Source organism: Paroedura picta, chromosome 7 (genome assembly GCF_049243985.1).
Source record: "Paroedura picta isolate Pp20150507F chromosome 7, Ppicta_v3.0, whole genome shotgun sequence".
NCBI lineage: Eukaryota > Metazoa > Chordata > Lepidosauria > Squamata > Gekkonidae > Paroedura > Paroedura picta.
The window spans coordinates 94,605,914-94,628,567 of NC_135375.1; the positions used below are offsets into that span (position 1 = coordinate 94,605,914).

At 47.7% G+C, this 22,654-nt stretch overlaps 1 protein-coding gene across 2 annotated transcripts in view; it reads right to left on the reverse strand.

The window, feature by feature from the left end:
- The window catches only part of TRABD2A (TraB domain containing 2A), an 83,301-nt gene extending 71,080 nt beyond the window's left edge, over positions 1-12,221 (reverse strand). The window contains exon 1 of one of the 2 annotated variants that reach the window (XM_077345455.1): positions 11,585-12,221. In XM_077345455.1, the coding sequence (XP_077201570.1) occupies positions 11,585-11,698 (114 nt within the window). In that variant the 5' untranslated portion in view covers positions 11,699-12,221. The remainder of the gene's footprint in view (positions 1-11,584) is intronic. The other variant, XM_077345454.1, reaches the window with a different exon arrangement.
- Positions 12,222-22,654: the final 10,433 nt, after the last annotated feature.

Below are 22,654 nucleotides of genomic sequence, written 5' to 3' on the forward strand. Positions count from 1 at the left end.
ATATACATGTAAAGTTTAGGTGCACGACTTAAGTACCGTGTGAAAAGGCCTTAAGATTACCCTACACTGCACCCTCAAACAGAATTATACTTTTCTTGGCTTGCTGATTTCAACAGAAAGGTTAACTCTGTTTAGGACTGTCCAGTGGATACACTAACTCAGCCTTTCTCAACTTTTTTACCATTGAGAAACCCCTGAAATATTCTTCCAGCTTCGAGAAAGATCAGAAGTGGTGCCATTATGCAGAATACGGTTGGGAAGCAGAGCTGTGGACACACCCACCTTGGCCCCTCCCCTTCCTACCTTCTCCAGGCCCATCATTGGCCTTTTTCTTGGGGGCGGGGCAGGAGACCAACACGACCACATATGGTCATCACACCCTATAAATGTTTAACAGATTTTTCAAACGTATAAAAAATTAATAACTCCCACCCATTTGGGAAACCCTTCCAGGGCTGTCAAGAAACCCCAGGGTTTCATGAAACCCTGGTTGAGAAAGCCTGATCTAACTGCTGGAGGATGAATCTGTACCTAGTACATGCAAAGTTTACCCTGCTGAATTTCTCCACTGGAAATGTACAGGATATATCACCTTCAGCTCATGTTAATTGGTCTTCCACAGAAGCTGGGGGTAGACCCATGGTCTTTGGCAGCAGAAAGGTGTTGCTAACTCCTTCAGGGCAAAGTCAGCTTGGCTGGCTCTCCAAGAAGTGTTATTTTAAGACGTTAAAACTAGATACCAGCTTCAGATCCAAGCTATTTTTAAAACAGCTCAAGATTTTAGTGGCCCTGCCAGGTCCCCCCCCCCCCCGCCCCAGAAGGGAGAAAGCAGTATTTATGGGAAAGAAACAGGAAGTAACAGTCCATTCCAAAAAGATACGCTTCCTCCTTCATGGTAGTGAGGATGTGAGGTGTTGACAAAAACACTTGAGAAACTTTGACCTGACCCAGGTCCAAAATGTTCTGCTCTACTTGAAAGTAACACACCTTGTCATGCGCCATCATTTTCACCAACAAAAACTATTTGGGATTGGTAGGAGCTTTACTGAGAGCATGAAGGCAACAAAACTGCACACAGAATAATACGGACTGAGGTATCGTGTGGTTATGCTGCTTGACTGCCTCTCGTTCAGCTATTATTATGATGAAAATGAAGAAGAGTTGGTTTTTATACCCCAGTTTTCACCTCCCAAAGAAGTCTCAAAGCAGCCCTCTGAGAGAACTGCTCAACAAAAACAGCTCTAAGAGAACTGTGACTGGCCTCAGGTCACCCAGCTGGCTGCATGTGGAGGAGTGAGGGATCAAATCTGGCTCACTGATTAGAGGACACTGCGTTTAACCACTACACCAAGCTAGCTCTTTTTTACATTGAAAAGCAGAGTTTTCTGATGATGCCACGCTGCTCTGTATAGAAGCGATGGGGAAAGTCCCCAACCACAGGTTGCCTTCACAAGATCTCCACAAAGGAAGGTAATCGTAAGCCACTTGGAGACTCCTTCCGGTGGTGAAAAACCAGCTATAAAAACCAGCTCTTCTTCTAGGATTTGGAAGACTCCAGTTCAAACCCCCGCACTGCCATAGCTCCTTGGGTCAGACATTCCCAGCCTAGCCAACCTCACAGGGTTGTTGTGTGAGGACATAAAAGAGGAAGGGAGGCCGATTTATTTCCTGGTGGGCAGAACTATGGCATTAAAATGTACTGAGCATCTAAATTCTACAACACCTACAAAAGGGAAAGTTGAAGAAGAAGCTCATTACTAGAGACAGTTCAAAGCACAGCATTATTAGTCCCAGTGGCTGAAACAGAACCAAGCAAGCTTTAGATCTTCCGTGAATCATTTTTAAGGGGAGGTTCCCCTTTAAGTTCACACAGTCAGTGGACAGAGAGTGACGTTTTACTATAATCAGCTGCTACATTTACACTTTAACATCCAGGTGGGTGAAAAAAGGAGGCGCCTGAACCAGTTTCTGAATTTCATGCTATACATTTGGGGGGGGGGGGAGGAGTAAGACAGGGAGTAAGACAGTTGGCAATTTGGGTTTCTTGAAGGAAAACAAGACAGAGCAAAGAGCACCAATTCAGCAGACAGGCCATAAAACTCCAGAGATGAAAACTTCACATTTTAAAGGTCAATATTAGCAGTGAAGTATTAAAGCAGAGTTTAACCTGCTTCCAAGTTCAGTGTCTTCCGTGGACATGGAAGAGGGCAACTCTGCCCAATTTAGCACTATATATATCATGGTGGTGGAAAGGGTTGTTAAATTACAATTGATTTATGATGACCCCCACAGGATTTTCAAGACAAGAAACCAGGGATTCCCAAACAGGGCTCCGGTTCCCTGGGTGGGTTGCCCGGCCTTTCCCAGAAGTTGGCCGCTGACATCACTAAACGTCACAGGACAGTAAATGACCTCTGTAATTATTGCAGAATTAACAGCAGTTAGAGGCACAGCTCCAAAGTCAGCTCCAAAGCAGGCAGTCCAAGTACCCTCAAGCCCATTTGCACATGTCAAAGTAAGAAAGTGCAGGTGAATTTTCTGGAAGGATGCCCAAAGAACTTCAAAGGCAAATTGCTTTCCTTAATTGGCATATTTCTGACAATACTCTAGTAATAAATTAACCCGGTAAGTACTGGACTGATATAGGATTGTTTGTAAGCCGGAACAAATTCAGAGGAGGGTGACAAAGATGGAGATCAAATTCTAGGAGGAAAGGCTGAAGGAGCTGGGTATGTTTAGCATGACTGAGAGGTCAGGAGAGCCATCTTCAAGGATTTGGAGGGCTGTCACCGAGAGGCCAAAACAGAGTGGTTTTCTGTTGCCTCAGAAGGTTGTACCGGAACTAACAGGTTGAAATTAAGACTTCTTGGCTAAACATTCAAAATAACTTCCTGACAGAGAATTTCCTCAGCAGAACAGGTTCCCTCAAGAAGCTATTGGCTCTCCTTCTCTGGAGGTTTTTAAGCAGAGGCTGGATGGCCATCTGACAGCAATGCAGATTCTGTGAATTTAGGCAGATCATGAGAGGGAAGGCAGGAAGTGATGAGCATTATCCAACTCTTGTGCCCCTTTCTTATATGCCCAGGGTAATATTGATCACCACTCAATGGTCAAAAAGGAGTTCTTCGCCAGGCCAGATTAGCCCAGGAAGGCTTTTGGCCTTCACTGGGCCTAGAACAGGGGTCACCAACCGGGGAGGGGGGAGCTGTAAATTCTCTGAATTGTACAAGGGGTTGGACTAGATGACTCTTGGGACTGTATCCAACTCTACGTTTTTATGAATCATTAACTTACCAAAGTTTTGCAGGCTGTTTTGTTTTTAATCAAATGCTGACCTTGCTCAAATCCCCTAACTGAACCGTCCGTTTAAAAATAGTATTCTAAGAGCTTCTGGTTGGAAGTAGTACAAGGAAATTGAAAATATGCAATGATTCCCACCAGCCCGGTTCAATGCCAAGAGTGTCAGATCCCCTACTTTGCGACGGAAGCCCGGCGGGAGACTTTCATCCACACCCCCTCAGCTTCAACCACCTCACGGAGTGGTTGTTAGGATAACACGGAAGTAGGGAGAAGAGGGCTGTAAACCCTTTTGGGTCTGCACTGGAGAGAAAGGTGCAGAATTAGTGGCTGTTAATGAAGTCAAGAAAGGAACCACAACTTTGGAAGTTAGTTTCATCAGCCGTCAAGTTGCAACATTTATCGCAGCCCTGAATGTTGGATTCAGGAAGGTGATCTAACTTGTGCCTAGGCAAAAACTACATCAGATGACCCCCACATGCAAAATTTACAGCAGTGTGATCTTGCTGGACTAGAGGACCTGTGAAACCAATCGAGCTGCTAAGGAACAGCCTATTTCTCTCCCACTGGCATAATGACTTGGAGGAACAGGTCGATGTTAAGAAAAGCCACCTGTGGTCATGCATTTTAATGGCCGAGCAATCAGGAACTAATGAGCCCCTTTTAAGGCAGTTCACCTTCTGGCTGCCATTCAGAAGCTGCTTCCATCACTCAAAGTGAAATCCAATGAGCGTTTCCAAAGCAACTATCGGGTTTGATTAGACACACAAATGCAACAGCTTATCACAAGGTGCTCCCCCCCAGCCAACTTCAGGCACAATTGCTGCTGAATGTTAAGAGTTTAAGGCCCACTCACTTCCAGGGCAAATGTAATAGTGACATCCTGGCGGAACCACTGTGACCAATGTAGCTGCTAAATAAACCAGTTATGAAAGTTGGCATCAAAAATAAAACAGCCATCCTGGAATAATGGTTAAGAGCGGCAGGATCTAATCTGGAGAGCCGGGTTTGATTCCCCACTCTTCCACCTGCAGCCAGCTGGGTGACCTTCGACTAGTCACAGTCCTGACTAGTCACAGTCTGTTTTGACCGAGAAGTCCTGTCAGAAGTTCTCTCAGCCTCACCTACCTCACAGGGTGCCTGTTGTGGGGAGAGGAAGGGAAGGTGATTGTAAGCCGCTTTGAGCCTCCTTCGGGCATTGAAGAGTAGAGTATAAAAACCGACTCTTCTTCCTCCAAAGAAAGCCTGAAGTCTCTCTAGAAGCCGAAATGACCAAACAAAGACTATAGTACTTTGGTCACATTATGAGAAGACAAGAGTCACCATGAAAGACAATAATCTTAGGCAAAGTTGAAGGCTGCGGGGAAAGAAGGAGACCCAACTCTTCTTCTTTTGGAATCTGTGTACTTTTATTTTGTTGTTGATTGCTTATGGTGCTTTTGGGTCTATGCTGCCTTGCTGGCTGTCTTCAACCCCATGGTAATGAGGCCAGATACATTCACACATAAATATTCACTGCATTAAATTTTAGAAGAACCCCCCCCCCAAGTTAGCTGCACAAAATGCAGACTTTTTATTGGCCTTGTGGCTGTAATACCATGGGTAGTCAACCTGTGGCCCTCCAGATGCCCATGGACTACAATTCCCATGAGCCCCTGCCAGCAAACGCTGGCAGGGGTTCATGGGAATTGTAGTCCATGGACATCTGGAAGGCCGCAGTTTGACTACCCCTGCTGTATACAGACATTTAGCAGAGGTTGATGCTTCCACTATTTCTATGCCAGGGGAAAGTTTCTCGGATAAATTTCCACATGCTAGCCGGCTGCTAAAAGTAACAGAAACGTGGTTAATGAAAGCAATTGGCAACCATGAATTGTTACATCATGAACCCTGGAAGGCGCTTTCTACCCACTCTAACACTCAGTCCGTCAATGTCAACGTTGTCTGCTTGCAGGAGCAGGGGCTCTCTAGGATTTCAGGCAAGGGTCTTTCTTATCATCTCCTTGATTGAACCCAGGACAGTCGGCATGCCAAGCAATTGCTCGGCCTCGGAGCGGCAGCCCCTCCCCTCGTCTGCATGGAGACATCAAAGGGAGAGAACACCTCACTCATTTGCCAGTCCTGACATATCCAGAACTTCATTACACGAAGCACTCCTCTGCTGGTCACTGTTTGTGTCTATGGCAAGCGGTAGCAATTCCAGAGCTGATTAGGTAGATACACATGCAAGAGAAGGCGCCAACTGTGGAGTTTTCGAATGACACTCCTCACGGATGTTTGGCAGCAAAGCGTTAGAAGTTTTAATGCAAAATCATTTGCACTTTCCTAAGTGTGTGTATACTCTCTTACAACTTCTCTCAAGTTTTTGACTGTTGAGAAAGCCCTGAAACATTCTTGAGGCTTTGAGAAATCCCAGAAGAGGTGTGATCATGCAGAATAAGGTTGGGAAACTTCGGTATGTGCACACTTACCCGGGGCCCCTCCCCTTCCTACCCCTTCGATGGCCATGGGGGGGGGGGAGGGTTGAAATGATCATATATGGTCACACCAACCAATAAATGTCTAACAAATTTAAAAAATATATAAACAATTAATTCCTGCCCATTTGGGAAACCCTTCTAGAGCTGTCAAGAAACCCCAGCATTTCACAAAACCCTTTCCTCATAGGGCTTGTTCTCCAGGCCCCGGATCATCCTCGTCACTCTCCTCTGAACCCCCTCAATTTTGTCCACATCCTTCTTGAAGTGAGGCCTCCAGAACTGCACACAGCACTCCAGGTGGGGTCTGACCAACGCAGTATGCAGTGGGACTATGACATTTTGTGGGTTTGATGTGATGCCTCTGTTGATAAGACTGCATTTGGCTTCTTTACCTCCGCTTCGCACTGCCTGCTCATATTTAGCTTAGACTCCACAAGTATTCAGAAGTGTATCTCCCATCCGGTATGCACGCTTCTCATTTTTGTGACTCAGATGTAGAACTGTCCACTTATCCTTACTGAATTGCATCTTGCTTCAGGAATTTAATAAGTCTGCATTCAAACTGCATTTGAAGCCTTGGACTGGGCCGATGTAATCGCCCACAGAGAAATTAACCTGCCAATATCCTGTCATTTTCACACTAAGTAGTACAGGGGCTGTCACTGATTTAGAGGTAACAATGTGGCCAACTGATAGACTCAGGAGGGCAGCAGAACAAAGTATGAGTCCAGCGGCACTCTTAAAACAAAGTTTTACTTGAAGTATAAGCTTTTTTTGTGCACAAGCACACTTCTTCAGAGGAAGACTTGCTTTGGACTTAAAGGTGCCACTCAAACTTAATGTGGCCAATTATCACCCTGTCTCTAATTTGCCCTTGCTGGGCCAAAGAGATTGAGAGACCAGGAGTGGCCCAACTCCATTCCTCGGAAAAGTCCTGCCCTCTGGAATCCATTCAGTCTGGCCTCAGGCCAGGCTGTGAGACAGAGACAGCCCTGGTGGCTTAAGCTGCTGATCTCTGTCTGCATGTAGACAAAGGTCAGGCCTGGATTCATCTGCAGCCTTTGATGCAGCAGGCCGCGCTATCTCGAAACATCTGGAGGCAGGAACAGGTACCAGGAGATGCACTTTGGATCTGCTTAAATAGTTCCTTACGGACCAGGCTCGAGGGGTTGCTTTGGAGACGAGCTAACCTCAGGATGGAATTCATCTCATGGGCTTCTACAGGATGCAGGCTTATCCTCAATTCAAACCCTGTTTAAAGCCCTTCGGGGAAATGATGAGGAGGAGTTGTAAGTCCTCTGCCATCAGCAAGCTGACAACCCCCAGTGCCTTCTCCCTCCATCCACAAATCTTGAGGTCTGGAGCCACTGACTGGCTGCTGGGTTCAATGGCCAAGGGAGAACAAACTGCAACGGAGACTTGCAAAGGTGGAGGTAATGCAGGAAGAATGCTGTCCTTTCCGCTTTGCATGGGGTACAGCTGACTTCTGCTTCCTGACCTGGATAGCCCAGGCAAGACCGATCTCACCAGATCTCAGAAGCAAGCAGGGTCGACCCTGGCTAGTATTTGGATGGGAGGCCTCCAAGGATGACTAGGGGTCATGATGCAGAGGCAGGCCATGGCAAACTCCTCCAAACGTCCCTTGCCTGGCTGCCAGATACCCCCAACAAGATGCTGGCACAGGCTCATGTTAATTGTAGTCCTTGGACCTCTGGAGAGCCACAATTTGGCCACCCGTGGTGAGAACAGTAGACCAAAATTTCACATTACTTCCTTCTCTGGCGTGTGGCCTGCCCTTCACCGTGGTTCTCAGCTTACCTGTTATTCCACTGGCAGCCATTTCAAGTTGGGCACCACCTGCCTACCCCAAGGGTCTTGCTGATTTTCCTAAAACATGGGGCAGGTGCCGCAGTGGACACAGGGCTCAAAAGAGCCACGGGAGGCATATCAAAGAGCCACACACGGATTCTGAGCCACTACGCGAGTATCCCTGATCTAACATTTCTGTTTCTATGCTTAGCCCCCCAAATGATGCCCCAATCTTTCACTGGGGCTAGCCAAGTCAGGCCCTAGCAACTCCACACCCCATTACATTGCACAAGATAGTTTCCCGGTGGTCCACCAACTTAAAGCATTGTCCTGTGCCCACGCCACTGGGGTTATTTATTTGACACTTACCTCACTTTCCTCCACAACAAGAACCCAAAAGCAGCTAACAACATCACCCTCCCTCTCATTTCATCCTCACAACCACCACCCTAAGAGGTAGGTTAGACTGGGGGCTCATGACTGACCCTTGGTCACCTAGTGAGCGTCCATGGCAGGATTGGAATTCAAACTCAGGTCACCAAAACCCTAGCCTGAAACCCCACCAGTCAATTTCCCTCAAAATATCCATAATAAGAAACCAGCAGTGTTCTAATGCTGTACTGCCCTGAACTGCACAATTATTTAGGTAAGTCCCAACGTCCCATGTATCTGATCATACTCCCAGCCATGAGGCCTCCACCTCCTCCCCCAGATAATAAAATCCGAGCAGAGTTCTAATCCAGCATCGGATCACATAATCATTTTGAAAATGTATGCATCTCCTTTCTGGTACCCATAATGGAATCAGTGTGAAGCAGCTTGTATACGGCTCTGTGCGGAGCCACAAACCGATTTGTACATACAGCAAGCACTGAATGGAACATCTGTGCAGAACATCAGCTGGTTTAGATAGTACCAAGATGAGCTTCCCAGGACCTTGACACACGGAGAACTGAGAACCTCACTTGGAGTACTATGTTCAGTTTTGGGCACCACAGCTGAAGAAAGTTGTAGAGAAACTGGAGTGTGTCCGGAGCAGGGCTACAAAGATGGTGAGGGGTCTGGAGGCCAAGTAGCATGAGGAAAGGTTGAGGGAGCTTGGTCTGTTTAGCCTGGAGAGAAGACGACTAAGAGGTGATATGATAGCCATCTTCAAGTACTTGAAGGGCTGTCACAGAGAACATGGAGCAGAGTTGTTTTCTGGCAGGGACTCATGGGAATTGTAGTCCATGGACATCTGGACTACCCCTGCCCCAGAGGGTCAGACCAGAACCAATGGGTTGAAAATAATTCAAAAGAATTTTTGGCTAAACACTCGGAAGAAGTTCCTGGCAGTTACAGTGGTACCTCAGTGGAACAGGCTTTTTCAGGAGGTGGTGAGTTCTCATTCTTTGGAAGTTTTTAAGCAGAGGCTAGATAGTCATGTGACAGAAATGCTGATTTTATGAACTTAGGCAGATTGCTGAGCAGGTGGGCAGGAAGGGATGTATTGATGTTGGTCTCTTGTGGCCCTTCCTTGAATACCCAAGGAATTGCTTATTGTCAGTGTGGAATGGTAGGTGAACTTCCTCCAGGCCAGGCTGGATTCTGGAGATTTGGGAGGGTAATCATTTGGGCATGAAACTGGGGCCACTGTAGGTAGGCAGGTGGTTGTGAGTGTCCTGCATTGTGCAAGGGGTCAGACTAGAAGACCCTGGAGGTCCCTTTCCAACTCTATGATTCGATGGTAGCGAAAACAAAGGTCAAAGTTTTAATGGCAGTTCCCCAACAGAAGGGAACTTAACTGATGACCAAACTCCCATTGGTTACAAAGACACTACTGTTGCTTTTGTCCCCTGAACTTAATGGGACTCCCGAACATACTGTCTTGCTTGGGACTGGTCTGTAAAAACTTTCCAAAGGGACTTGGGCAGCCTCGGAGAATGTGGGTTTACAAACAGCCTCTCTAGCACTTCCAGGAAACAAATGAGAATTGCACCATACAGCACAATCTTGTTCGTGTTTAGTTGGAAGTAAATATTTCAGAGGGCCTCTCTTCCAAATAAGCGCACGCCAGTTCGCCCTGTTAGTCAAAACACACTCCAAGCTCGACGCGTCTGATTCAAAGCTGCGCAGGGACCATGCCAGCAGCATTTCAGGACCATTTGCGGGAAAGGACATAGTAGGAACACCGGGATAAAACCTGGCAGAGCTACAAGACGGCATTCTCAAAGCCAGACCAACCCAGGCTGACCCAGCGCCAGTTCACTTAGACCCAAATCTGCTCTTGGCCAAAATCCTACACACGATTCTAAGTAGATGCACGCAGCAGCAGAGATCATGCTGTTCTGGAAAAGATATCTTTCCACAGGGATAGAGACAGGTGGCTGGCCAGGTGCGTTTGAAACAACAGAAGGGAGTTGGAATCCAGAGCACCTTTAAAAGTTTAATTCTGGGTAGAAGCTTTTGTGTGCACATGAAAGCATCAACACAAAATTAAGCTTTGTGTCCTGGACTCCAACTTTCTACTATCTTTCTGCAGTGCATGCGTGCAGTCTTGTCCTATTCTGGGGTTCCCAGTCCTTAGCTCCTCTGTTCATCCAAACAGGCTTCTTGGTTCCCCTACCATGTATCACTCTTGCTGGAAGAGTCCCAGCTTGAGCGTGCAGCAGCTCTTGTTTAAAGAGAGCCCAGCCGTCACTCACTCCTTTCTCTCCCGGCATTCTTGTCCGCAGGATGACTCTCATAATGTCTCTGGGTTTATTAAAGCCTGCCCTACGAAAGTCTAGCGTGCACATCTGGCTGCGGATTTCTTTGGCCCTCCCCCCCATTGCAAGGTATGGGGGTCAAAGAGGTCATCTTCAACCAGCCTGGCCTTCCCAGTCCTCTTCAGGAAGAACTAGTTAGAACAACCAATCTGTCTGTTATTGATCTCTTCTCCCCCCCCCCACCTCCCCAAGAGAAAAAAGGTGCTGCCCAGAGGTCCTGATAGTCCAAGCCAGCACAGGCGGGCTCTCAAGAGCTGGAAGCAGAAGGGGGGGGGGAAGGCTCATTGAGTCCAGCCTTTTTTAGAAAAACAGCCGAGCCACCGCCTCTCTTAACCAGGGCAGGAGATAAAACAAACAGCCCAAAGGAAGGGGCTGATGGAGGTGCATTCGGAATGCAGCCCCCACCCCTACCCCCGCCGCGGGGCGCAGAAGGCCCGGGGGGGGGAGGGATTGGCACAGGGGCGAGATATGTCAAAAGTAAACACAGCGCGTCCCCCGCCCCAACACAAGACCCAAACAAACAGCAGGCTGGCACCTCCGCTGAACCTTATCGCCTCTCCCCGCTGGATCTCATTAGCGGCACTCGGAATCCCATCAAGGGCCAATTTACACCCCAGCCTCCCCCCCCCCCCCAACACACGCACTGGTGCAAAAAGAAGAGAGAGTGGGCATCACCCCCACACCAAGCCCCTTCCCGGGAGAGATGCTCTCCCTTGGGCGTTTGCAGGGCACAGCTTAGGCGCGCAGCCCGATCTTAACCCAGAAGGAAGCAAGTCGTCCCCTACACCCCACCATGCCCCGTCCCCGGCCTGACTCCCCAAGACCGGCATCCGCCCCGGAGCCCCTCCCAGGCGTCCCAAGGGGAGAGGCGACTCCCCCGGATCCGGGAAGCCGCACAAGCCAGCGCCACGAGACGCCCTCCTGCCCCCGGCAAGTCAGGCGCGGAAGCGCCGCACGCGCAGGTCCCCGGAGCCGCTCGGCCGCCAGGCAGCCCCCCCCCCCCCAGGCGGCTCCCCACGCCGCGCCGCTGACAAGAGTGCTGCGAGCCTCGGCGGGGCAAGCCAAAGCCTTTCCCGCAAAGCAGCCGCCCCCCTCCCTTGGGAGTCCGCGGGCAAAGAGGCGTCCCCTGAGTGTTATCTCGCTCGGCGCCCCTGTTGGACCCTCTTCTGACGCCCCCCCCCTTCCCTCAGCCCCGCAACCTGCCCTTCCCGCGCCGCCGCCTCCTCCTCCTCCGCCGGGCGCGGCACTTACTTTCCTCTGGAGCTGGCAGCTGGCTGCGGCGGGGTCCCGGCTTTGCTTGGCTCCAGCCAGCAGGAGGAGGAGATAGTGGAGCAGCAAGCAAGCCCCGCCGTTGGACACCACCATCCTACTGGACTCCACGGCCGGAGCGCAGGCAGGCAGGGCGGGCGGGCGGAGGCAGCTGGGCCAGCGCCCGCGACGCCGCCGCCACCACCGAGCCCGCGGCCAAGTTGGCGGAAAAGTTTCCTCGCGGGCTCCCGGAGGTTTTTTAATTACGACGCTGCTGCCGCTGCGGCTGCCCCGGCGGCCCAATCCGGAGTCATCCCCGCGCCGAGCCTGCCAGCCGCTGCCCCCTCCCCTTAAAGGGTCCCCGTGCCGGGCGTCCGGGAGGGGGGCGCGCCATGCCGCGGGGCGATGCGGGGAGGGGAGGGGAGGGGGTGGCTGGAAGGGCGGGGAGTCCCCCAAAGCGCCGCTCCCCTCGCAAAAAGTGGCTCCGGCGGCGGCGCTCCCTCGCGAGCAGGCCCTGGCTGGAGGAGGCACGAAGTCACACTCTCGGCGGGATTGGCCGCAGGAGGTGCCTAACCCTAAACTCTCGCCCGCGCCCCACCTCCGCCTCCGCCTCCTCTCTCCCTCGCCGCCGCCGCCTCCTCCCCCGTCCCCTCCTCTGCCCTCAGCCGCGGGGGCCGGCCGGCCTCCTGCTGCGCTCTCCGGCTCCGCCACTCGCAGGGGAAACGGCCCGCCACGCCGGGTGACCCAGGCCTCCCCCCCCCCCCGGCCAACAGAGGCTCCCCTGGCCCTGCGGAGAAAGCGCAGCACGGGAGAATGCGGCAACCCCACCCCACTACCCCACCCCACCCCACCCCCCAACAAACACAAAGCCCCCAGACAGACCAAACCTATGAAAGCTTTGCTAGGAAAAGAAAAGCTGTCCACAAATGCCTGCCCGGCCACTTCCAAGGCTTAAAGCGGCACTTTGCCTAAGAAGACAGTTTCAGACCGCCCTCACTAGCCCTTGTCAGGACAGCTGGCACCATCAGACCACCCTCACTAGCCCCTGTCAGGACAGCCAGCACCATCAGACAGCCCTCACTAGCCCTTATGAGGAAAACCAGCACCATCAGATAGCCCTCATTAGCCCTTGTCAAGTCATCCAGCACCATCAGACAGCCGTCACTAGCCCTTGTCAGGACAACCGGCACCATCAGACAGCCCTCACTAGCCCTTATGAGGCAAACCAGCACCATCAGACAGCCCTCATTAGCCCTTGTCAAGTCAGCCAGCACCATCAGACAGCCATCACTAGCCCTTGTCAGGACAGCCAGCACCATCAGACAGCCCTCACTAGCCCTTATGAGGAAAACCAGCACCATCAGACAGCCCTCATTAGCCCTTGTCAAGTCACAACAGCCTTGTGATGCTAGTCAGGCCGAAGAGCACATGGCAATCTTCCATGGTCGAAGGGAAGATGTGAACTCTGGACTCCGAGGTTCTTAGAAGAACGTTTCTTATTTTCAGAAAGAGGCTCAAAGCCACTTACATCATCTACCTTTCTTCTCTTTCCAACAGACGCCCTGTGAGGTAGATGAGGCTGTGACTCTCAGAGAACTGTGACTAGCTGAAGGGCACCCAGCTGGCTACATGTGGAGGTGTGGAGAATCCAACCTAGTTCTTCAGATTAGAGGCCACTGCTTTTAACCACCAATCTAGCTCTTAGGCCAACACTATCCACTCTGTCACACCTGCTCTCAGACTAGACCCACATAGCCTGGATATGCTCGCGCCCACTTTCAGGCTAGCTAGTGTTGAGAAGACTTGTTTGGTGGATTTCAATGAATACATTACCAAAAATGCCTCTTTTCTCTCTTTTTTTTTTTGGGGGGGGGGGGTTGCATAACATTCAGCCACTGAGTTGTCCATAGCTTTCCAACGACTTTATCTTTGTTAGATTGCACAATAGGAATATAGAACAACAAGAAAAGTTAATATATCTGCCATATCTTTGTAGCGCTCTTCAGGACTTGGCATTTAGACAATAAAGCAGCAGGAAACAGCCATAAAACGATCAGAAAGTGAGAGAGAAGTTTGGCATGCTCCCACTCCTTTGCCATCTTGCCTCTTGTCTATCTGCTCGCATCGCGTTGCATCGAGTTGCGGTATCAATAAAAGTATATATTATGCGGTATAAATAAAAGGGTAAAGGCTAGGTGGGTGGAGAGTGGACGGGGCCTGTCCGGACTTTGGAACTACCCTCCACAGCCCAGGCAGGGGCAATCTGGTGGCAGATAAGGGTTTTCCTCTACTCTTGAAATTGGAGAGGAAAATATTAATATACTCTCACTTATCCATCACTGCCAGCAAATAAAAGTGCGTACCTTTGGTTTGGATATGTGCCTGTTAAGTGCCATCAAGTTGCTTCTGACTTATGGTGACCTTATACATTGACATTCTCCAAAATGTCCTATCATTAGCAGCCATTCTCAGGTCTTGGAAAGGCATGTGGCTTCTTTGATGGAGTCAAACCTTCTCATGTGGTGTCTTCCTCGTTTCCTGCTGTTGTCAACTTTTCCTAGCCATATTGCCTTTTCTAGTATTATAATGATTCAGTTTTCTCTAGTTCTGAGTCTACTCCTCAGTCCTGGGATCAGCCATTTGATAATGCCCAGACAACAGAGCGTATGTATGTATGGAGGAAAGAGCAAGCAAATAGTTTTCTGGGTGCCTGTCTACCCATGCGGCTTTCCTAGGCAAACTTAACTTGGAAGCAAAGTCCCCTTGAATTCAGTTGGGGCTTACTCCCAAGGACACAGGGTTGCAAGCCAAACAGTGAGATCCTATACCAAGTTACTCTAGTCTATTTATTTAATTATTTATACCATGCTTTCCTCCCCATCAGGGCCCTAAAACAGCTTACACGTTGTTCTTCTCGCCTCCATTTTTTTCTTACAGCGATCACCCTGCAATGTAGGTTAGGCCCCGAGTCACATGCCAAGCTTCTGTGACAGAGCAGGGATTTGAACCTGGGCCTCCTAGCTCCTAATCCAAACCGTACACCATGCTGGCTGTCTGAAAACAGTGGGCTCAGACAGAAGTTCTCTTTCTCATACTTGCTCCATAATGGTTCTCATACTTGCTCCATAACGCTGATAGGAGAAATACTGAGATAATTTCTGTGAAGCATTAGGAGGAACTGCTGTTGTTTGGCGTTCTCATGTAGTTTTATACCCCAGCCTTTCTCTCCAATGGGGACCCAAAGCAGTTCACATCCTTCCGTTCTCCTCCCTGTTACTATAACAACAGCCCTGAGAATTGGGTTCGGCTGACGATGCATGACTGGCCCACGGTCGCCCACTGTGCTTCCAGGGTAATCTCAGCTGTATTCTAGCTTGACATACTGACCACTACTCCACTCTACTTGCCCGGTCCTGAAGAAGGCTAAAAGGATAAAGTCATTGCAAAGTTATGGATATCTCAGTGGCTGAATATGATATGTAAAATTAAAAAATAATAATAACATACACATTGAAATCCAGATAACATATGCATTGAAGTCTTCTCAACACTAGCTAGCCTGAGAGTGGGCATCAGCACATCCCAGCGATATGGGTCTAGTCTGAGGGCAGGTGTGACACGTTCAATAGTGTTGAACCATTAAGAGTCACCTGCTCCCCTTTACGTAAAAAGATCTAATTCCATCACTTTCCCTGCAAAGGACTTTGCAGGTGAACATAAGCCTTCAAATAATAAAAAGCAGGGTAGAACAAACAGCTTCTATATTTGTTCTACTTCTGATCCTTGACTTTATTTTTGTCTCAGCTATGCTTTTACAGCCCATGTTAAGGTCCTTCACACCGCTGGCACAGTGTGGTTTCCGGTTTATAGCACTTCTATTTCTTTCCACTAAGCATCCAGAATAACTCTAATTTTAGAGTGCTTGTGTAAGGGTGTCCCGGGCTGAAACCCAGCTGTGAGCCTGGAAATCCCCAGGTCATACGTCACCTCTGCCCTGAACTCACAAGGCAGCCAAACTGGCTCTCCAGATGTCCATGGACTACAATTCCCATGAGCCCCTGCCAGCATGGACATTTGGAGAGCCACAGTTTGGCCACCTCCAGCCTAGGTGTTCTCTCAACTGGTATGGCGTGTGGGTTCTCATAAGGTAAGGGTAAAGGTATCCCCTGTGCAAGCACGAGTCATGTCTGACCCTTGGGGTGACGCCCTCTAGCGTTTTCCTGGGAGACTCAATACAGGGTGGTTTGCCAGTGCCTTCCCCAGTCATTACCAACGTGTATGTTATTTTTTTTTAAATGTACATATCATATTCAGCCACTGAGATATCCATAACTTTGCAATGACTTTATCTTTTTAGCCTTCTTCAGGACTTGGGAATTAGACAATAATGTATCATGAAACAGCCATAACATGATTAGAAAGTGAGAGAGAAGTTCAGCGTGCTGCTACATCGTCACCATCATACCTCATCTATCTGCCCATATTATAATGATTCTGTTTTCTCTAGGTAGGCTATTCTTTAGTCTTGGGATCAGCTGTTTTATAATAACCAGACAGCAAAGCATATGTATGTAGAGAACAGGTAAGCCAATCTATCAGCAGCAGCCCACATTGGGGAAGGAGGGAGGGTTGTGTGACTGCACAGAAGACCACTTGATGAACAGCAGTTACAGGTAAGTGCAACCCTGTTTTCATCTTTGTGGTTTCTGTGCAGTCAGTCCCACATGGTACTGTTAAAACTAAGCATGGATTTTCTTCTCCAAGTGATGTGTAATTAACTCCTAGGTCAAGAGGACTTCCAACCTGACACCTAGCTCAGAAGCAGAGAGGGCTCTGCATACAGGAGATGTCCTCAGGGCCGTACTCCTTTTTGGTTTCATGGAGTGGGCTGATCCATACATTGTAGGAATCCTTAATCACCTTACTGACCTGGGAAAGGGTTAAATGACCTCAGTACAGATATTATCATGTTATCTTGCTTTAACTGTCAAACTGTGAACTCACCAAGCAAGACTATTAATCTCAGGCTTTTTCTTAGCTCTCCAATGGCTATAATACTACAGGCCTGCTCTACAGTGTAGATATATGGACAAGTAGAAGAACATAAAGAAATTAAAAGACGCTTGCTCCTGGGGAGGAAAGCTATGGCAAATTTAGACAGCATCCTAAAAAGCAGAGACATCACCTTGCCAACAAAAGTGTGTCTAATCAAGGCTATAGTCTTCCTAGTTGCAATGTATGGCTATGAAAGTTGGACCATAAGGAAGGCTGAGCATCAAAGAATTGAGGCTTTTGAACTCTGGTGCTGGAGAAGTCTCTTGCGAGTCCCTTGGACTGCAAGGCGAACAAACTGGTCAGTCCTAGAGGAGATCAGCCCTGACTGCTCCTTAGAAGGCCAGATCCTGAAGATGAAACTTAAATACTTTGGCCACCTCATGAGAAGGAAAGACTCCCTGGAGAAGAGCCTAATGCTGGGAACGATTGAGGGCAAAAGAAGAAGGGGACGACAGAGAATGAGGTGGCTGGATGGAGTCACTGAAGCAGTTGGTAGGAGCTTAAATGGACTCTGGGGAATGGTAGAGGACAGGAAGGCCTGGAGGATCATTGTCCATGGGGTCGTGATGGGTCGGACACGACTTCGCACCTAACAACAACAACAACAACAAGAACATAACTGATGGTGCCTTAATAGGGTTGCCAAACTCCAGGTAGGGTCTGGAAGTTTCGAATTACAACAATCAGTTCACCCTGGAGGAACTAGCTTCTTTGATGGGTGTGCTTTATGATAATATACCCCACTGAAGTGCCTCCCTTCCCCAAACCCTGCCACTCCCAGGAATCTCCCTGTCACAGTTACCCTTAATAATGCCACTAAACGTGGACTTTCCATTTAGCCATCACAGCTAATGGTCACTAATGGGCTTGTCCAGCTGCATGAATCTATCTAATCCTCTTTCAAAGTTTTCTGAAGCAGCTGATATAACTTCTTATTGCAGTTATATTCAAGAAATTAATTATGCAGCAAGTGAGGTAGTTTTTCCTTGTGACTGTCCTAAGCCTACTGCCAATCAAATTCAGTATTAAAGATTCTGGCAGCTCCTGTTTGCTTTCTATCAGCTTCTGGGCTCCGACAATTCCCAAAATAATTATTTTATTTTTATTTCCTGCCCTTCCCTGGTCAGCTCAGGGTGTCAGATTTAAAAGAACCAATACAAAGTAGCTTACATAAATAATGAAATTAATAATCATAATTTTCAATTTAGGTTTTAAAATTATATTAAGAACCACCGCCTTTTTACGGTTAAAATCTTTCCGGGGGGGGGGGGGGGTTAGTCAGTGTTTGGTTGGATTAGTTCGCTGGACGGCTTCTCAAGCAGGGAATATCAAGTTGCACAGCCCATGCCTCTCAATTTTTCTCTCCGTAGCCATGCGTCTGATTTTTTAATTTGACATTTCTGCACACGTAGGCCCCTAAACAGTTCCTGACCTGGCTGGCCCAGGCTAACCTGATTTCATCAGATCTTGGAAGCTTAGCAGGGTTGGGCCTGGCTAGTATATGGAAGGGGGACCACCAATGCAATCCAAGGTTACGACACAGAGGCAGGCAATGGCAAACCACCTCTGAACATCTCTTGCCTATAAAACCCCATTGGGTGTGACTTGACCGGGGTGGTGGTGAGGCTACCAATACAGGATGCCCTTCTTACATCTGATGAAGTGGGCTCCAGTTCACAAAAACCTCATGCCACAATTATCTTCCGTAAATAAATCCGTAAACAGTCAGCCTCCATCTCCCATCATACCAGGGGTGGCCAATTTGTGACTCTCCTTATGTCCATAGGGTACAATTACCATGAGCCCCTGCCAGCACATTCTGGCAGGGGCTCATGGTAATTGTAGTCCATGAACATCTGGAGAGCCACAGGTTGGCCACCCCTGCCTTATAAAAAGCTTAGAATAATAAATAAATAAATATCAGATGGCCCACCAATACGATACTAATTAAAAATTGCTTGAAGGGTGTTTAAAATGTATTCAAATCACTTCTAATGATTGCCAGGGGATTAGTTCTAACTACTAATACAGAATTCAAATATGCTCTAAGTCTAAAACTATTAAAACCACCAACACAAAGCATAGTCACATAGCTATTCCATTCATTTACATTGCTTAATCAAGAAAAGCGGTCACTATTTATAACCACTAAACATCACCGTTTCAGTAATTGGATAGATCATTGTGAAATATTAACTTGGCTGCTCATAATATTAACAGAGGTTAGCTGTTTGACTATTAAGTTTTAACTTCCCAGTCAGGGTACAGATATCAAGGAATGAGACCAAAACCTGAAAAGAAAGGTGGGGTGTTTTTGTGTTTTTTGCCTTCTCACAATGCTGACTTGGCTGATGGACTTAGCAGCATCTCAGAAGAGGGAAGTATTTACCTCAGGAACATGATGGTAAACTATCCACCCTCTTATGGTTTCCACATGGGTTATCTGCCTTTGTTTTAATGCTATTAGGAAGTGGGGTGTGTGTGTCTTGCTTCCCCACAGCATTGTGGTGCCTTTGTGCACATTCAGGTGTTTTGTTGGCTTCTCCACTATTTCTCAATCCTGTTTTGTCCCAAAGTGTTGGGAAAGATCGCCATAAAACCCAGATGGCAGCCATTTTCACCAGGATTTCCCCTGCAGCAGCCAATTCTTCCCTTTCACAGGGGGGGGGGGCTGTAATTTTTAAAAAATTTCCAGTGGAATATTATTATATCCTACGGAGACATTACCTCTTTCATTAGAAGACAGAACACCTATCACACTTTTATCTGCAAAATTGTATCCATCTATGATAGATTTTCAAATGGGGTCTAGCTTTTTCTATATTTTAGTAAACTGCAGAGGACTAATGAGTAAAGAAGCAGCATGAGGCAGGCAGGGAGGTAGATAGATCAATATGTTATAGTAAATGTGCCTCATATTTCATTTGTTAAAGAAGTAACTCCCTAGTCCAGGGGTAGTCAACCTGTGCTCCTCCAGATGTCTATGGACTTCAATTCCCATGAGCTCCTGCCAGCGTTTTCTGGCAGGGGCTCATGGGAATCGTAGTCCATGAACATCTGGAGGTCCACAGGTTGACTACCCCTGTCCTTTCCATAGGATTGCCAACCTCCAGGTGTTGCTTGGAGATTTCCTGAATCACGACTTATCTCCAGACTACAGAAATCAGTACCCCGGAAAATGTTGGCCACTTTGGAGGGTAAATTCTATGGCATTATACCCCACTAAGATAACCCCCTCCCCCCAATCTACCTTCCCCAGGCTTCACCCTTAAAATCTCCCAGAATTTTCCAACCCAGAGTTGGCATCCTTACAGGAGAAACATAAGGAGAATGGCATATTTCTGCAGGGGAAAGGGCTAGTGATTCACTTTTTAAAAGGAAGCTGGAGAACCTGACATATGAGCCCATGGAATTTTGTCTCTTCTTTGCCCCCCACTGCAGACCTGACTGTCCCTAAATGACAGGTTTAGCTCCTAAGTAGGTTTGCCATCTTCTAGGAGGAGCCTGAAGATCTCCCACCATTACAAGTGATCTCCAGGCGACAAAGATCAGTTCATCTGGAGAAAATGGCCACATTATACTCCAGTGAAGTCCCTTCTCCTCCCAAACCCCATCCTCCTCAGGCTCCACCCTCAAAATCTCCAGGCATTTCCCAAGCCATGGTAACCCTGAGTAACCCCCCCCCCCCACACACCTTTACCTGTTCCCTTTTAATGGCTATAATTCACTCCTCTGTGGGTAAGTCGGACTTGAACTGTGGATAAAACCTGACCACTATCACTGTTTAAAAAACACACCATTGCACAGTCATATTTTCTTGCTTACCTGAGTAGTCCTTCTCTCTGTTTGGCTGTCCTGCTGATAGGCTCACAGCCATAAGTCCAATATTAGAGGGAATCAGTGCTACACAATTATCAAACTTATTACAATCCTGAGGCCAGTGCTAATACTGCACATCTCAAAATACGGAAACCAGCCTCTAGGTGAGACTTAAGGATCCCCTGGAATTACAGCTCATTTCCAGGCTAAAGACATCAGTCTCCCTGGAGCAAATTGATGCTTTGGAGGGTAAAGTCTATGTTGTACCCCACTGAGGTCTCTGTCATCCCCCAGCACCATCCCTACAGGTGTTTCCCAACATGGATCAGGCAATCTTACCTCCCCATCCCCTACAGCAGGGGTAGTCTATGCCAAATACTGGCAGGTGCTCTTGGGAATTGTAGTCTATGAACATCTGGAGGACCACAGTTTGACTACCCCTGCCCTATAGGGAATCCTATTCCATGGTTTACTCTGCAAATTTGTTTATTTATTTATTCATTGAATTTATATCCCGCAGCTTCTGGCAAGCCATCTCGCGGTGGGTTACAGATAAAAAGTCCATATAAAGACATCAATATTAGAAATACCCCTGGCGGCAACAAACTCCAACTGAAGGGTTTTGAGACCCTTGACTCAAATGGAATTCCAGTGCCTCCATAAATTGCCTGCATTTCTTTGCTTGAAACAAATCTGACCCATTTTAGGAGGGAGGGGAAGGAGGGAAAATTGAGAATTTCACAAGTCATTACTTCCAAATGCATTTTCTCCCCCCACAAACTAGTGATCCTGACAAATTCCACAGATCTATTGACACGTTTTCTGAACTCCTGCCTGTAAGATGGAACATTCTGTTTTCCTGCCCTTTAGACCACATGCATACTTGGATAATGGAAGACGAGACAGTAATTTAAACTCTCCTTCCACAATGGCTCCAGATCAGACCAAACCATAATTTTTGCTTTGTCTTGAGAAACAGGGCTGGAGGGTGGGTTATGTATTTTTTAAAATTTACACAACATTTTTTTAAAGTTCAAGCAGAGTGATAAAACCAAAATAAAATGGCTAAAATAAACAAGAATTCAAATGAAACTTTTTAAAAAAGACAGAACCTCAGAAGAAACAACCCTCGCTGAGCACAACCCAATTGAAAATACAGAATGACACCAGATCCCAAAAGTTTGTTTATGGTTGAGCAACATACTTAGATTGTTTACTCTCCCCCTATATGTGTATTGACATGGATAGCCCAGTTTAGCTTGATCTTGTCAGATTTCAGAAGCTAAGCAGGGTCGTCCCTGGTCAGCATCTGGATGGGGAACCACCAAGGAATACCAGGGTCACTGTGCAGAAGCAAGCAATGGCAAACCACCTCTGAATATCTCTTGCCATGAAAAATCTACAGGGTCACCATAACACGGCTGTGAAAACAGCAAAGTAAATGAAATAGCAACTGGACAATACCTTTCTAAACTGGGTTCAAGGGGACTTGGCATTCCTTGCAAACTCACAAGGGTTTCTTGATCAGAAGGTCTTGATCAGAAAGCCAGCTTGGTGTAGTGCTTAGGAGTGCGGACTTCTAATCTGGCTAGCCAGGTTTGATTCTGCGTTCTCCCACATGCAACCAGCTGGGTGACCTTGGGCTCCCCATGGCGCTGATAAGACTGTTCTGACTGAGCAGTAATATGAGGGCTCTCTCAGCCTCACCTCCCTCACAGGGTGTCTGTTGTGGGGAGAGAGAAGGGAAGGCGAATGTAAACTGCTTTGAGACTCCTTCGGGGAGAGAAAAGCAGCAACTCTTCTTCTTCTTAAAGATCACCCAAAGAGACTTTCCCCCATCAGTGCTGAAATACGCCAGATTTTTTTCACTTTCCCGCCTCGAAATTAGAATGCCTTTGAAAGTTAACATTTTGAACTTGACATTTGCAGTTTTGAATATGGCATTTGACTCCCAACATTGAGTTCATTAAAGCTGCTGGTATCGATTCACTGTTTAGGCAGGTCTCATACATGAAATTTCATGGATCTTATATACTGTCAGATGTTGAACACTCCCATTCACTGCATGTCAACTACTCTCAAGTACGAACTACCATTAATGCATTTGATACATGGCATGTAATGCTGTTTCAAATTTAGAGTGGTAATATTCAGCATCTGATACCTAAATAGCTTTACAAACCAAACACTGGCAAATAT